This window comes from Macaca nemestrina, chromosome 12 (genome assembly GCF_043159975.1).
Source record: "Macaca nemestrina isolate mMacNem1 chromosome 12, mMacNem.hap1, whole genome shotgun sequence".
In the NCBI taxonomy this organism is placed as follows: domain Eukaryota; kingdom Metazoa; phylum Chordata; class Mammalia; order Primates; family Cercopithecidae; genus Macaca; species Macaca nemestrina.
In genome coordinates this window covers 47,140,645-47,154,201 of record NC_092136.1, presented here as the reverse complement: position 1 = coordinate 47,154,201, position 13,557 = coordinate 47,140,645, and the positions used below count along the sequence as shown (strand labels likewise).

The window sequence follows — 13,557 nt, the reverse complement described above, 5'->3', positions numbered from 1 at the left end:
ACCGTAATCAACTTCAGAACATTTTCACCATCCCTAAAAAGAAATGCATACCCTTTAGCAATCACCCCCCATTCTACCCCCAGCCTTCATCCTAGACAACCACAAATCTGTCTCTATAGATTTGCTTATTCATACAATGTGATCTTTCATGACTAAATTCTTTCACTTAGCATGTTTTCAAGATTATCCTTGTAGCATTTATCTGTACTTCATTCCTTTCATTTATTTTGGAGACAGGGTCTCGCTCTGTAGCCCAGGATGAAGTAAAGTGGCACAATCACAGCTCACTGCAACCTCAAACTTCAGGCTCAGTGATCCTCCTGCCTCAGCCTCCCAAGTACACAGAACTACAGGTATGTGCCATCATGCCCAGCTAATTTATTTTTATTTTTGTAAAGACAGGGTCTTGCTATATTGCCCAGGCTGGTCTCCAACTCCTGGCCTCAAGCAATCCTCTCGCCTCAGGCTCCCCACGTGTTGGGATTTACAGGCAAGTATGGCCCACTTCTTACTGCACACTTTATTTATCTACTGTTCAGCTGAAAAATACTTAACTGATGGGCACATCTCTATTTTTGCTCCTTAGAATTTATTTGTTAAAGACATTTGTTCATTTGTCTTATAGAGGCTCTCATGGTTTGGAATGTGTTAATTGTATACCTTTAGTATAGTTTCATAGATACATGTTTCTGTGAGTTAGTTGGATCTACAGGTTATTATCCTCACGATTACAAAATTTCCAGCCGGGCATGGTGGCTCACGCTTGTAATCTTAGCACTTTGGGAGGCTGAGGTGGGCGGATCACGAGGTCAGGAGTTCGAGACCAGCCTGACCAACACAGTGAAACCCCATCTCTACTAAAAACACAAAAACTAGCTGGGCATGATGGCGCGCATCTGTAATCCCAGCTACTCAGGAAGCTGAGGCAGAAGAATTGCTTGAACCCGGGAGGCAGAGGTTGCAGTGAGCCGAGATCACGCCATTGAACTCCAGCCTGGGCGACAGAGCTAGACTCAGTCTCAAAAAAAAAAAAAAATTTTTCCTTTTATATTTTTTTCCTCTTCTTTCTCTGATAAGATCACTTCATAGAGGATAATGTTTTTCATCATGGAGCACAACATATCTGAGTATCTCTGTGATGTTAGCAACCATGCTCAATGTCTAGAGACCTGGTCTCTTCAAATCCACTCCAATTAGGCTTCTATACTCCGTACTTCACTGAAATTGTTCAGTAAGGTCACCAATAACTGCCACATGATATGTAATGACCAATACTATCTTTGTCTTACTTCATCTATCAGCAATATTTGACCAAGCTGATTCCTTCCTTTCCCCCGCTTTTTTTTTTTTGAGTTAGGGTCTCACTCTGTTGCCCAGGCTAGAGTGCAGGTACGATCATGGCTCACTTCAGCCTCAACCTCCTGGGCTCAAGTGATACTCCCACCACAGCCTCCCAAGTAGCTGGGACTACAGGCATGCACCATCACACCTGGATAATTTTTAAATTTTTCATAGAGATGAGATCTCACTGTGCTGCCCAGGCTGGTCTCAAATTCCTGGGCTCAAGTGATCCTCTCACCTCAGCCTTCCAAAGTGTTTGTATTACAGGTATGAACCACTGCACCTGGTCCGTTCCTTTTTTTTTTTTTTTTTTTTTTTTTTTGAGACAGGGTCTGGCTCTGTCACCCAGGCTAGAGTGCAGTGGTATGATCTCAGTTCACTGCAACCTCCACCTCCCGGGGTCAAGTGATCCTCCCACCTCAGCCTCCCAAGTAGCTGGGACTACAGGTACGCACCACGATGTCTAGCTAATTTTTGTATATTTTTGATAGAGCTGGATTTCACCATGCTGCCCAGGCTAGTCTTGAACTTCTAGGCTCAAGCAATCTTTCCACCTCAGCCTCCCAAAGTGTTGGGATTAGAGGCATGAGCCATCATGGCCAGCCCCTTTTCTCTTAAAATATGTTCTTCATTTGATTTCCAGGACATCAACTGTTCTCCTGAACTCTGTGCCTTCTCAGTTTCTTTGCTGGCTTGTTCTCTTAACCTAACCAATTATTATTGAGTGCAGGCTAAGTCCTTGGTCTTCTTCTCTATCTAAACTCATTCCTTTGATCTCCCTCATGGCTGAAAATATAATTTATATGTTGAAAACCCTCAAATTAAAATTTTCCAATCTTAACCTTTTTTCTGAACTCCAGAAAACATATATACAATTACTAATTTGACATTTCCCCTTGGATATCTAATGAATGTCAAATTGAACATGACCAAAACTGAACTCCTTATCTTCCCCCCAAATTTACTTCTCCAATGTCTTCCATATGTGTACACATACATATCCTTCCAGGTGCTCAGGCCAAAAACCTTGACGTTATCCTTGATGCCCTCTCTTTTCTTCACATCCACAGCCAATCTGTCAAAATATCCTGTTAGCTTTGCCTTCAGCATACATCCGGTATCTCCACAGCTACAGTCCTGGTCTAAGCCACCAACACCTCTCACCTAGATTACTGCAACAGCCTCTTTATGGTGTCTCTGCCTCCATCGTTAACCCACTACAGTCTAGTCTCAACATAGCAGCTAGAGTAATATTGCTAACAGCTGAAACAGAGCAATGGCTTTTCATCATACTCCAAGTAAACGCCAAGGTCCTTAAGATGGCCTGCAAGGTCCTCCAAACCTCTCATACCATTGATGATCCATACCATGGATCTGTCTAGATCCATACCACCACTTCCTCCCTTGCTCACTTCAGTCCAGCCACCATACCCTCCTTTGTTGTTCCTCTATCATGCATGACAAACTTCTGTCTATGAGCCTTTGCATTTGTTTCTCCTTCTTTCTGAAATGTTCCTACCCCAGATTGTTCCAGGTTTGTTTTTCTCCTGAGACAGGATCTCGCTCTGTCACCCAAGCTGGAGTACAGTGGTATGATCACAGCTCACTGCAACCTCAAACTCCTGGGCTCAAGTGATCCTTCCATCTCAGCCTCCCAAGTAGCTGGAATTAGAGGTATACACCACGACTGGTTAATTTTTTTATATTTTTAGTAGAGAAGAGACAAGGTCATGCTATGTTGCACAGGCTGGTCTGGAACTCCTGGCCTCAATGCGATCCTCTAGCTTCGGCCTCCCAAAATGCTTGGATTTCAGGTGTGAGCCCCATGCCAACCACACAGTTTCTTTACCTCTCTCAGGTGAGCTCAAATAGATTTTTTCAGAAAGACCTCTCTTTACTATCAGATACAAAACTGTGACTCATCCCATTTCCACACTCTAGCACTCCCCATTTCCCTTTCCTGCTTTATTTTCTCTAAAGCACTTATCACTTTCCGACATACTACTTGATGTATTTATTGAGTTATTTATTGTCTTCTATAAAAATTTAAATTCCAGAAGCAGAGTTTTTTTTTTGTCTGATTGTTCACTGTTGCATCCCTAGAGCCTAAAACAGTGTGAGGGACATATCAATCTTTATTTTATTATTTTTATTTATTTATTTGTTTTTGAGATGGAATCTTGCTCTGTCACACAGGCTGGAGTGCAGTAGCGTGATCTCAGCTCACTGCAACCTCCACCTCCCAGGTTCAGGCAATTCTCCTTCCTCAGCCTCCTGAGTAGCTGGGATTACAGGCACGCACCACCATGTCTGGCTAATTTTGTATTTTTAGTAGAGACAGGGTTTCACCATGTTGGCCAGTCTGGTCTCGAACTCCTGACCTCAAGTGATCTGCCCACCTCAGCCTCCCAAAGTGCTGGGATTACAGGCATGAGCCACCGCACTTGGCCAATTTTGTTATTAATTTTTTTTTTCATTTTTTACTTTTTGAGATAGGTTCTCATTCTGTCATAGCTCACTGTAACCTTGAATTCCTGGGCTTAAGTAATCCTCTTGCTTCTGCTTCCCAAGTAGCTAGGACTACAGGTGCATGCCACCAAGTCTGGCTGATTTTTAAATTTTTTGTAGAGACAGGGTCTAGCTATGTTGCCCAGGCTGATCTTGAACTCCTGGCCCCAAGTGATCCTCCCATCTCTACCTCCCAAAGTACTGGGATTACAGGCATGAACCATCACACCAGGCCCACAGTTTTCTTCTACTCATTTAGCAGTGACTGCGCCTCTAGAAATGCTGTAAATAAACTATGTAAAAATGTAAGTGATTGTATGCATGAAACATCTAAAGTGGAAAGTTGTTTCTTTAAAGCAAGAAGGACTAATCTGGTATAAATATACCTCTGTTAATTGCAAAAATGATAACAGAGAAGGGTGTTAAAAGTTATGTTGAAATTGGGAGCTAAGATAATGCTCAAGGGGAAAAAAGATCTTTTATAATATACATACAAAACATAAGGCAGGTGGCCAGAGTACCATGATGGGTGTGGAGAGCCTACAATCAGATAAAGAGAAAACAATAATGACCTTCACCCTAGCCATGAGTGCAGGGTCCTGGCTAACAATTCTTACATCAGACCACACCAGCTGAAAGAAAAACATTTCAAGCCCTTCTTTAGGAGGAAGGAGCCCCACAACTGCTTCTATTACTCTACTTGCTATTCTTACCTGTCTAAAATTCATAGGTTAGACAGAACAGATGCTGATGCTCAGAATCGTCATAATCACATACAGGAGTCTCAATTTTCCAGATACTGAGCCAAGGACCAAAAGACAGGTAGAATGCCCTCTCCTACCTCTTCCCTACCTGTTTTTGTTTCTAGAGTAATCACAGGTTGGCTGCAGGGGGAGGCAGGCAGAGGTATAAAATATCTTCTGAACATGCCTTGCCTTTGTCTTTGATGGCAGGTTTCTCTAGAGGACGCTTAGGAAACTTAATTAGGGTATAAAAAATAAGCTAATATTTGAATATTCTTGCTCTTTATATGAATATACACATACATTACGGAATAAATTTTTTTTTTTTTTTTTTTGAGACGGAGTCTTGCTCAGCCACCCAGGCTGGAGTGCAGTGGCTCCATCTCGGCTCACTGCAACCACCGTCTCCCGGGTTCAAGCAATTCTCCCGTCTCAGCCTCCCAAGCAGCTGGGATTACAGGCACCCGCCATCATGCCCGGCTAATTTTTGTATTTTAGAAGAGACGGGGTTTCACCATGTTGATCAGGCCGGTCTTGAACTCCTGACCTCAGGTGATCCACCTGCCTTGGCCTCCCAAAGTGCTAGGATTACAGGTGTGAGCCACTGCGCCCGGCCCAAGGAATAAATCTTAATGACTACGCTATCAATTTAAAGATCAAAAATGTCATGGAGGCCAGGCGTGGTGGCTCACGCCTGTTATCCCAGCACTTTGGGAAGCCAAAGCAGAGGGAATACTGAGGTCTGGAGTTGAAGATCAGCCTGGCCAACATGGTGAAACCCCGACTTTACTAAAAATACAACAATCAGCTGTGTGAAGTGGTGGGCGCCTGTAATCCCAGCTACTTGGGAGGCGAAGGCAGGAGAATTGCTTGAACCTGGAAGGCGGAGATTGCAGTGAGCCAAGATCGCGGCACTGCACTCCAGCCTGGGTGACAGAGCAAGACACTAAAAAAAAAAAAGTAACGGAACAGATACTCTTCAGCTACATACTATGTAAAACAATATACCGTTTTTTCAGAAAGTGATGTATAAAAGTTACAACATGGATCTTTACCTGGGTCACAATCTTCTATGGCTTCCCACACTTCCTCTGTAACTAAGGATAACTAGTTTGTCAAAACAAAACCAATAAGCCTAAAATACATGATTACACAACTAAGGTATGCTTTATTTTGAAAACTGTCACTTTCTCTTTAGAGGTTACTTGGTCTTCAATCAAGGACTATGGGGGCGATTTAACTGGAAAAAGTCCGTTTTTAAAAATGTTTTATACATAATAGTGTGTTTTATTAAAAACTGAAACCGCTTAAACCGCTGATTGCTACCATTCTTGCTTTGACAAAACTATCCGAAGCTAACACGTTGAACTGGTCAAGACTCAGCTCTCAATCATTTTACATAGTTTTGGAAAATTACAACAAAACATAACAAAAGCCATTCCACTCTGGTGTGAGGTGCCACGTTTGAAGTAATTATATAAATAAATCATGGCTTTAAAATACAAAATGCTTAACTGCTTTTTTAAAAATTGAAAAAAAATAATAATAACTAGCCTTGAGCCGTGAAGATCATAGATTAAGCTCAAAGCAAATAAATACGCATTATAAGCAGCATACACTTAAGAGTAGTTACTCTTAGCAAATCCCTGAAACGGTAATGGTATTTCAGTAAGGGACTGGTATTTTGGCTTCTCTGGACTTTTCCGGAGAATACAAAACTGAAAAGGCCACAATCTCTGCAGGTCGGCAAAAGAAAGGCTAAGACTGGAGGATCCCTGGATTGGGACACCAATAGAGGATTGCCTCAGATCTAGAGCTAAATGAGATTCCGTCTTTGTGTTTACAGAAACTAAGACGAAAAACCACACTGCCCCATAGACAGCTCCAAACTCTGTGGAAGAGAGAAAGGCGGGTGGGCGGCAGGTGTCCGGCAGTTTCCGCTCCACGTCTCTGTCGACTGTGGCCGCCCCCCACCCTCCCAGCTCCCGTACGGGGATTCCCGCACCAGGCGACAGGCGCCTCGGGGCGAGGGTCTGAGAAGGTGGCTAAGAGCTGTACTGGGGCTTCCGGCCCGTCTGGGAAGCTTGTTTGGCTGGGCCGGGACGGACTCGGCAGGGCGCGGAAGGGAGCGGTGGGCGCGCGCTGGAGGGCGAGCGCGTCGCAGCCTCACCTTGGACACCATTTTCTTGAGCTGGCTCTCCGACACCGCCATGACGGCCCACTCGCGACTCCCTTTCCCGCAGGCAGAAAGTCAGCCGCTGCTGGGCTGCCCCAGGCCGTCCCACACAATCGCACACCCCCGACCCGGCCTCAAACAACAGGAAGTCGGAACCAAAGCACCACTTCCGTTTCCACTACGTCACTTCCGGGCCGCCATCCTGCGGGCAAGGGTGGACGCGGTGTGGGATTGAAAGAGACTTGACGGGGTGGGTTCCAACCAACCCTACCCTCGAGTGCCGGATTCAGCAGGACGAATCAGGTCCCAAAGATGTGGGCAAGACTGTTCCGAGGGTCGAAACTCCGGTTCAGGATAAGATTGGCAGGTATTTCACAGAGTCGACTTGAGGAAGCTAGTGCCGGAAAGGGAAGAAGTACCAAGGGCTTGCCAATGCGCCTTAATGACTGATTCATCAAGTGGGAGGGCACTGCACTGGCAGTCAGAGTGTTGTGTCACTGACTTGCCCTTGTGATAATGGTAGGCTAGTGCATTTCTAGCTCAGGCATACGTTTCTCCCGACTGTAAAGTGATACACTTGCATTAGATGATGCCCAGTGTTCCTCTAATTAGTGATTTTTTTTTTAAGCTTTAAAGACCTTCATACTACGTTGGCAAGGGTAAAATGTAGAGCCTTTGTTTCACGAGAAGCCAGATAGTAATTTCTTCTCCAGGAAACCATTCCTAAAGTCAGCTTTCTCCTGTACCCAGACATAAATGATAATACAGGCCGTATTTTACCTGGTGCTGTATTTTTGTACCTGTCACTGTCAAAATCCAAGCCCTTGAAGGCAGGCTTACTTCAGATCTTCATTGCCTTGCACAATGCAAGGGTAGGTACTTCCATCTTAATTGAATTTTTACTTCCCATAAAAATTCTTCATGGTGACTTACATTAGTCATCATTACACATCACCGTCAGTTTTGTAACCACAGTGTCATTCAAGGTATTGTACAATTTTGAGTTTGATGATGAGATGTGTGACAGTTTCAGTTATTTTAGTACAGCCCTAATGAGAACAAGGCTGTGGTATTGATTCCCTTCAAAGTTGGCATCTAAATGAAGGTCACATTCACAAGGAGGGCGTAACTGAAAGCATGTAGAAGCATCATTATAAACTGTTGTTAACACACACAAATAAAGACTATTCCAATAAGTATTGTTTTTCTTTTCTTTTCTTTTTTTTGAGACAGTCTCACTCCATCGCCCAGGCTGGAGTGCAGTAGCACCATCTCGGCTCACTGCAACCTCCGCCTGTTTTCCAGCTCCTTAGTTAAGCATACAGCTCCAGTCAAACCAAACTAGAGGTCAGTCTGTCCTTCCATTTTACTTGCTGTTTTATATTTTTTAAAAGCAATGGGGTTTTCAAACTGTTCTTAAAGCCATGGCTTAACCAGGAGTCCCTTTAATTAGAGCAACTGTACCTTTATGAATTGGAGGAATGCCAGGTAATGTTATTTATATATTTTATAAATATATATAAATTTATATTAAAATAAATTTTGTGTGTGTGTGTGTGTGTGTATATATATATTTTTTTTTTTAATTTTTTTTTTTGAGACGGAGTTTTGCTCTTTCTGTCCAAGCTGGAGTGCAATAGTGTGATCTCGGCTCACTGCAACCTCTGCCTCCCAGGTTCAAATGATTCTCCTGCCTCAGCGTCCTGAGTAGCTGGGATTACAGGTGCCCACCACCACACCCAGCTAATTTTTTATATTTTTAGTAGAGACAGGATTTCACTATGTTGGCCAGGCTTGTCTTGAACTCTGGACCTAAGGTGATCCACCCACCTCAGCTTGCCAAAATGTTGGGATTACAGGCGTGAGCCATTGCGCCTAGCCTATTTATATATTTTTTGAGACACGGCCTTGTTCTGTTGCCCAGGTTGTAGTGCAGTGGTGTGAACATGGCCCACTGCAGCCTCGACCTCCCTGGCTCAAGTGATCCTCCTGCCTCAACCTCCCTTGTATATGGGACCACATGCGTGTGCCACCATGCCCAGCTAATTTTCTAATTTTTTGTAAAAATGAGGTCTCACTTTGTTGCCCAGGTTGGCCTCAGAACTCCTGGGCTCAGGTGATCCTCCCACCTTAGCCTCCCAAAGTGCTAGGATTACAGGTGTGAGCCACTGTGCCCAGCAATATATTGTTTAAAAAGCTTTCTTGCTGCATGTTTACTATCAGTCTTTTGCAATCTTTCAGGGTCAACGCTACCTCAATATACAGTGTTAACTTCTTATCTATTTCATTGGAACCATGAAGGATTGAATTGTGTGTGGGGAAAAAGTCTTTGTGGTTTTAGAAATATGCAAAATCGGTTAATTTTTTGATGTGAAAGTAACAGTAGTTGAAATGCTTTTGAAAGTTGCTTGCCATTTCAACACTAAATATGAGTTTTTTCCCACTCATTAGGCATTTTGATTTCTGTCCTCACATATATTAGTGGAGAATTTTAAATCCCCCGATTATCACAGATGAAAACACAAGCTGATGGTGCACCTGCAGTCCCAGCTACTCCATTGGCTGAGACAGGAGGATTACTTGAGCCGAAGAGTTTGAGTCCAGCCTGAGCAATATAGTGAGAACCTGGCTCAAAACCAAAAAGATTTTAAAAGTTTTCTTGCTAAATTAATTTTTAAAAGTTTGAAAACAATTGATAAAATCTAGTCTCTTCATTTTACACAAAATAACTAAATATCCTGGGTGCTGTGTGAATTGTATGAAAAAATCTCCTTAATCTGAATGTTTCCTTTCACTTAATAAATGAAGGATCACCTGGTGATTTTGAAATCAGTTTATTTTGTTCATTATTCTTAATATTTAAGGAAAACAATGGAAAAAAATTTGTCTTCTGCTACATCAAAAAAGCATTTGAATCCAAACCCCACTAAAAATTGTAACAAGCTCTGCATGATTTTGTAAAAATAAAAACATGAAAGTTAACAAGCATTGAGAATGTCAAATTATCACAAAATCATAGGGAGGTGGTGGTGGTGATATTGCTTCTTGACTTACACTGGGATTTACAACATGATTACTAATATACTTAACACTCAAAGAAATATCTGATACAGAGAATTACTTCTTCATTGTGGCCTTCCAGAGGGCAAAGACTATTATTCATCTTCGAACAGTCAAATTCTAACACAGTATGTGGAATAACAGTAGGTGTTAAATAAACATTTGTTGTATTGACATGTTCCTTTTATAATTAATGAGTTATTGGTAATTTATTATACACTATTTTCTGGTTATTGTTCAAAAGCATATTACATATTATCTAACTTTAGATATCAAATATTAGAAAAGGCTAGTTTTAAAAACAATAGTTCTTTCAGTTTTACTTTCCTATTTCATAAAAAAGGACAGTAAGAATACATTGTTAGGGTAACATGAACTAATTCGCGTGCATATTGAAATTACATAGACCTAAATGCTTTTCTCTTCAAATGTCCAAGGTTTTTATCCAGTTAACTCTGGTGGGAATCTTTCCAAGCATATTAAATACTTTTCTGCTTTCCTAAACATGGGTTACTGAATATAATTTCTCCTTTTCTTTATGACTAAAGTTCATCATTATAAGCATTCCTTATTACACTAAAACAGTGTTAGTTTGCCTATTTCCTCTTTACCTAGGATGTGTCTGCCCTTATAAACCCTCCTATGTCCGTCTGGATTAACCTATTATATGCTTGATTTATTTTTATTTTTATTTTTTTAGAGACAGGGTCTCACTGTGTTGCCTAGAGTGCAGTGGCATGATCATAGCTCATTGTAATCTTGAACTTCTGGGCTCAAGCAATCCTCCTGCCTCAGCCTCCTGAGTAGCTGGAACTACAGGTGCACAGCACCACACCTGGCAAATTTTTAAACTTTTTTTTTTTTTTGAGATGGAGTCTCGCTCTGTCGCCCAGGCTGGAGTGCAGTGGTGTGATCTCCACTCAGTGCAAGCTCCGCCTCCTGGGTTCATGCCATCCTCCTGCCTCAGCCTCCCAGGTAGCTGGGACTACAGGCGCCTGCCACCACGCCCAGCTAATTTTTTTTATCTTTAGTAGAGACAGGCTCTTTAGCCAGGATGATCTCGATCTCCTGACCTCGTGATCTGCCTGCCTCGGGCTCCCAAAGTGCTAGGATTACAGGCATGAGTCACCACGCCCAGCCCACGTTTGTTTTTTATAAAAGCATGCCCTTACATGAGAATGAAAGTAATCCTTTCATGGTGTATAGGACCCCAACTTTAGGGTCTTTTGATAACTATTTTGGCTGTTAAGCCTTTTCCCCCTTTTAGTGCCTAGAAAAAGTAGAGGTTGTATGGATAAGTGCCCCTTAATCGCCAAGACTTCTTGAGGACTAAACCTCAATTTCCTTTTATAAAATGATGATGGTAATAGTCCCTACCTCTGTGGGCTGTTGTGAGGATTCAGTAAAATAATAAAGTGCTTATCATGCTGCCTGGTATATATGAAGTGTTAATGTTAACTGTTACTATCAGTTGTAATGTCACAATAGTAATAATAAGCTATCTTTCACATAAGAAAATATTGCTGTTGATCTATCACCAAAGTGTGTGTACTCTGAACTGTATGATCAGGAGAGGTTAAAGGATTTGCTCAGAACAAATAATGGGGAGAGTCCGTTTGACCTCTCCCTATTATGACCAATGTTTTTAATGAAAATCTCATAGTTTGGCTCTGAAGTAAGCTGCTTGGCTTTCATTCATAATCTATTTCCACTAAAAATATACATTTGTCTATGGTTCTACTAATATCACAATTAGTTTATGAGATGTTGGAGATCTTATATACTCCAGGAAGAAGTTATAGAAAATTTCATAAAGTCCCACTGGAAATTAAATTAAACTTTTAATGCATATCATTTTAAAAATTCACTTTCCATTTTCTGTTTTAAAGTGCATGTAAAATTCTTTTCCATTTTTTGGTAGCTAATTAATTTGAAGAAGGGAAATATAATGCTTTACTAGTACTACCAATAGGATTTTACACAAGAAACATTAGTAACTTAAGCTGTGGATCCTGTGAATGTACAATTGATACAGATTTTGTAAATCCATACTGGGCCTTGAACTTATGTTTATTATAAAAGTCAAAGGGTAGTTTTCTTTTAAAGATGTATTACTTATAAAATATTCCCAAAGTGTGAACTGTGCTTTTAGTTTAGGATATATGATTTAAATTGATGCACACTTCAGATGAATGTTTACCCCTGCTGTAGATTTAAAGAACAGCATAGATATCTCAAGAACCCCAAATGAAATTAATTTTTCCCCTCCTTATGTAACTTCTTAAGGATTTAAATCACAGAGCTAATCAAGAAACCCTCTACTTTAACCAAGCAGTTTGTAAGGATAAATAGCAGGATACAGAAATTCTCAAACCTATATATATTGGTAAAATTAAATGACTTTTCCCTTTAGGTAGAAGTCCAGCCTCTTAAATTGCATTTGAGAATCAAAGTTTTAACTGTAGTTGGAGACCATGGATTGAGGATGCACTGCTTTGGAGTTTCTCAGAAACTGTATCTTCTTTCAGTGTGGTTTTGATGACTTCAGATACTCCACTGATTCCAAGGATGCAAGGCAAACTTAAAAACACTTCACTATCTATATCATAATATCCCTGAAATGAGAAAAATAAGGGTTTTAATAGAACTAAATCACTGCAAAGAAGTTAATACAAAAATGCATACTTTCTTGCTTTCTTAGTTCTAAGACAAAGTGATACAAGTTGGACTCAAAAAGGTTTTTTTGTTCATTTACTTATTTTTATTTTATTTTTAGAAGTCCAGACCTCACAATCATTCATTGATTTTATAAACTTATCATTTCAGAAAATTTTTGAGAGATGGAAGCAACTTGGTCAGACACCCACTTTGTAGAGAAGTAAGCTAGCCCCCTGCAATATGGGTAGCAGGTTGGGGGCTAAGAAAAAAAATAGTTAAGAATGGATTTCCTGGGGAGGGGCATGGGATGGTCTCTGGGCACAGTCAAATGACAATAACATCTAAAAAAAAAAAACACTGGTACCATAATGGTATGTATTTGTGGGATACATGTGATATTTCAGTATATGCATACAATGTGTAATGATCAAATCAGGGTAATTGGGCTATCCATCACCTCAAACATTTATCATTTATTTGTGTGGAAAACACTCCAAATGGTCTCTTCTGGCTATTTTGTTTTTCTTTTCTTTCTTTCTTTTTTTTTTTTTTTTGTTGAGATGAAGTCTCTCTATATTGCCCAAGCTGGTCTTGAACTCCTAAGCTCAAGTGATCCTCCCACCTCGGCCTCCCAAAGTGCTGGGATTACAGGCATGAGCCACCACACCCACCCTCTTCTAGGTGTTTTGAAATGTACAATAAATTATTAATAATCACACTCACCCTACTGTGCTGTTGAACACTAGAATTTAGTGTTCAATTCAACCTGTGTCACCCAGGCTGGAGTTGCAGTGGTGTGATCTTGGCTCACTGCAACCTCTGCCTCCTGCCTCAGCCTCCCAAGTAGCTGGGATTACAGGCACCTGCCATTATGCCCAGCTAATTTTTATATTTTTAGTAGAGAGGGGTTTCACCATGTTAGCCAGGCTGGTCTCAAACTCTTAACCTCAAGCAATCCGCCCGCCTTGCCTCCCAAAGTGCTGGGATTACAGGCATAAGCCACTGCACCCAGTCAAGATTTTATTTTTGGAGACAGGGATTCGCTGTGTTGTCCATGCTGGAGTCCAGTGA

The 13,557-nt window shown here is 41.3% G+C and overlaps 2 protein-coding genes and 1 long non-coding RNA gene across 10 annotated transcripts in view; 1 reads left to right on the top strand and 2 right to left on the bottom strand.

The window, feature by feature from the left end:
• LOC105486984 (tumor susceptibility 101) overlaps window positions 1-6,927 on the bottom strand; it is a 52,494-nt gene extending 45,567 nt beyond the window's left edge. Inside the window, exon 1 of one of the 3 annotated variants that reach the window (XM_011750212.3) lies at window positions 6,763-6,927. In XM_011750212.3, coding sequence (XP_011748514.1) covers window positions 6,763-6,804 — 42 coding nt within the window. In that variant the 5' untranslated portion in view covers window positions 6,805-6,927. The remainder of the gene's footprint in view (window positions 1-6,762) is intronic. The other 2 variants (XM_071074984.1, XM_011750213.3) reach the window with 2 other exon arrangements.
• A 39-nt stretch (window positions 6,928-6,966) lies between these two features.
• LOC105486982 (uncharacterized) lies at window positions 6,967-9,438 on the top strand. Its single transcript, XR_011610778.1, has 3 exons — window positions 6,967-7,135; window positions 8,002-8,115; window positions 9,220-9,438. It is a non-coding gene; the product is annotated as an uncharacterized lncRNA (long non-coding RNA).
• Window positions 9,439-9,586: 148 nt separating this feature from the next.
• The window catches only part of LOC105486987 (UEV and lactate/malate dehyrogenase domains), a 72,249-nt gene continuing 68,278 nt past the window's right edge, over window positions 9,587-13,557 (bottom strand). For all 6 annotated transcript variants that reach the window (XM_024794489.2, XM_011750215.3, XM_011750216.3 and 3 more), the window contains one exon: window positions 9,587-12,443. In XM_024794489.2, coding sequence (XP_024650257.1) covers window positions 12,276-12,443 — 168 coding nt within the window. In that variant the 3' untranslated portion in view covers window positions 9,587-12,275. The remainder of the gene's footprint in view (window positions 12,444-13,557) is intronic.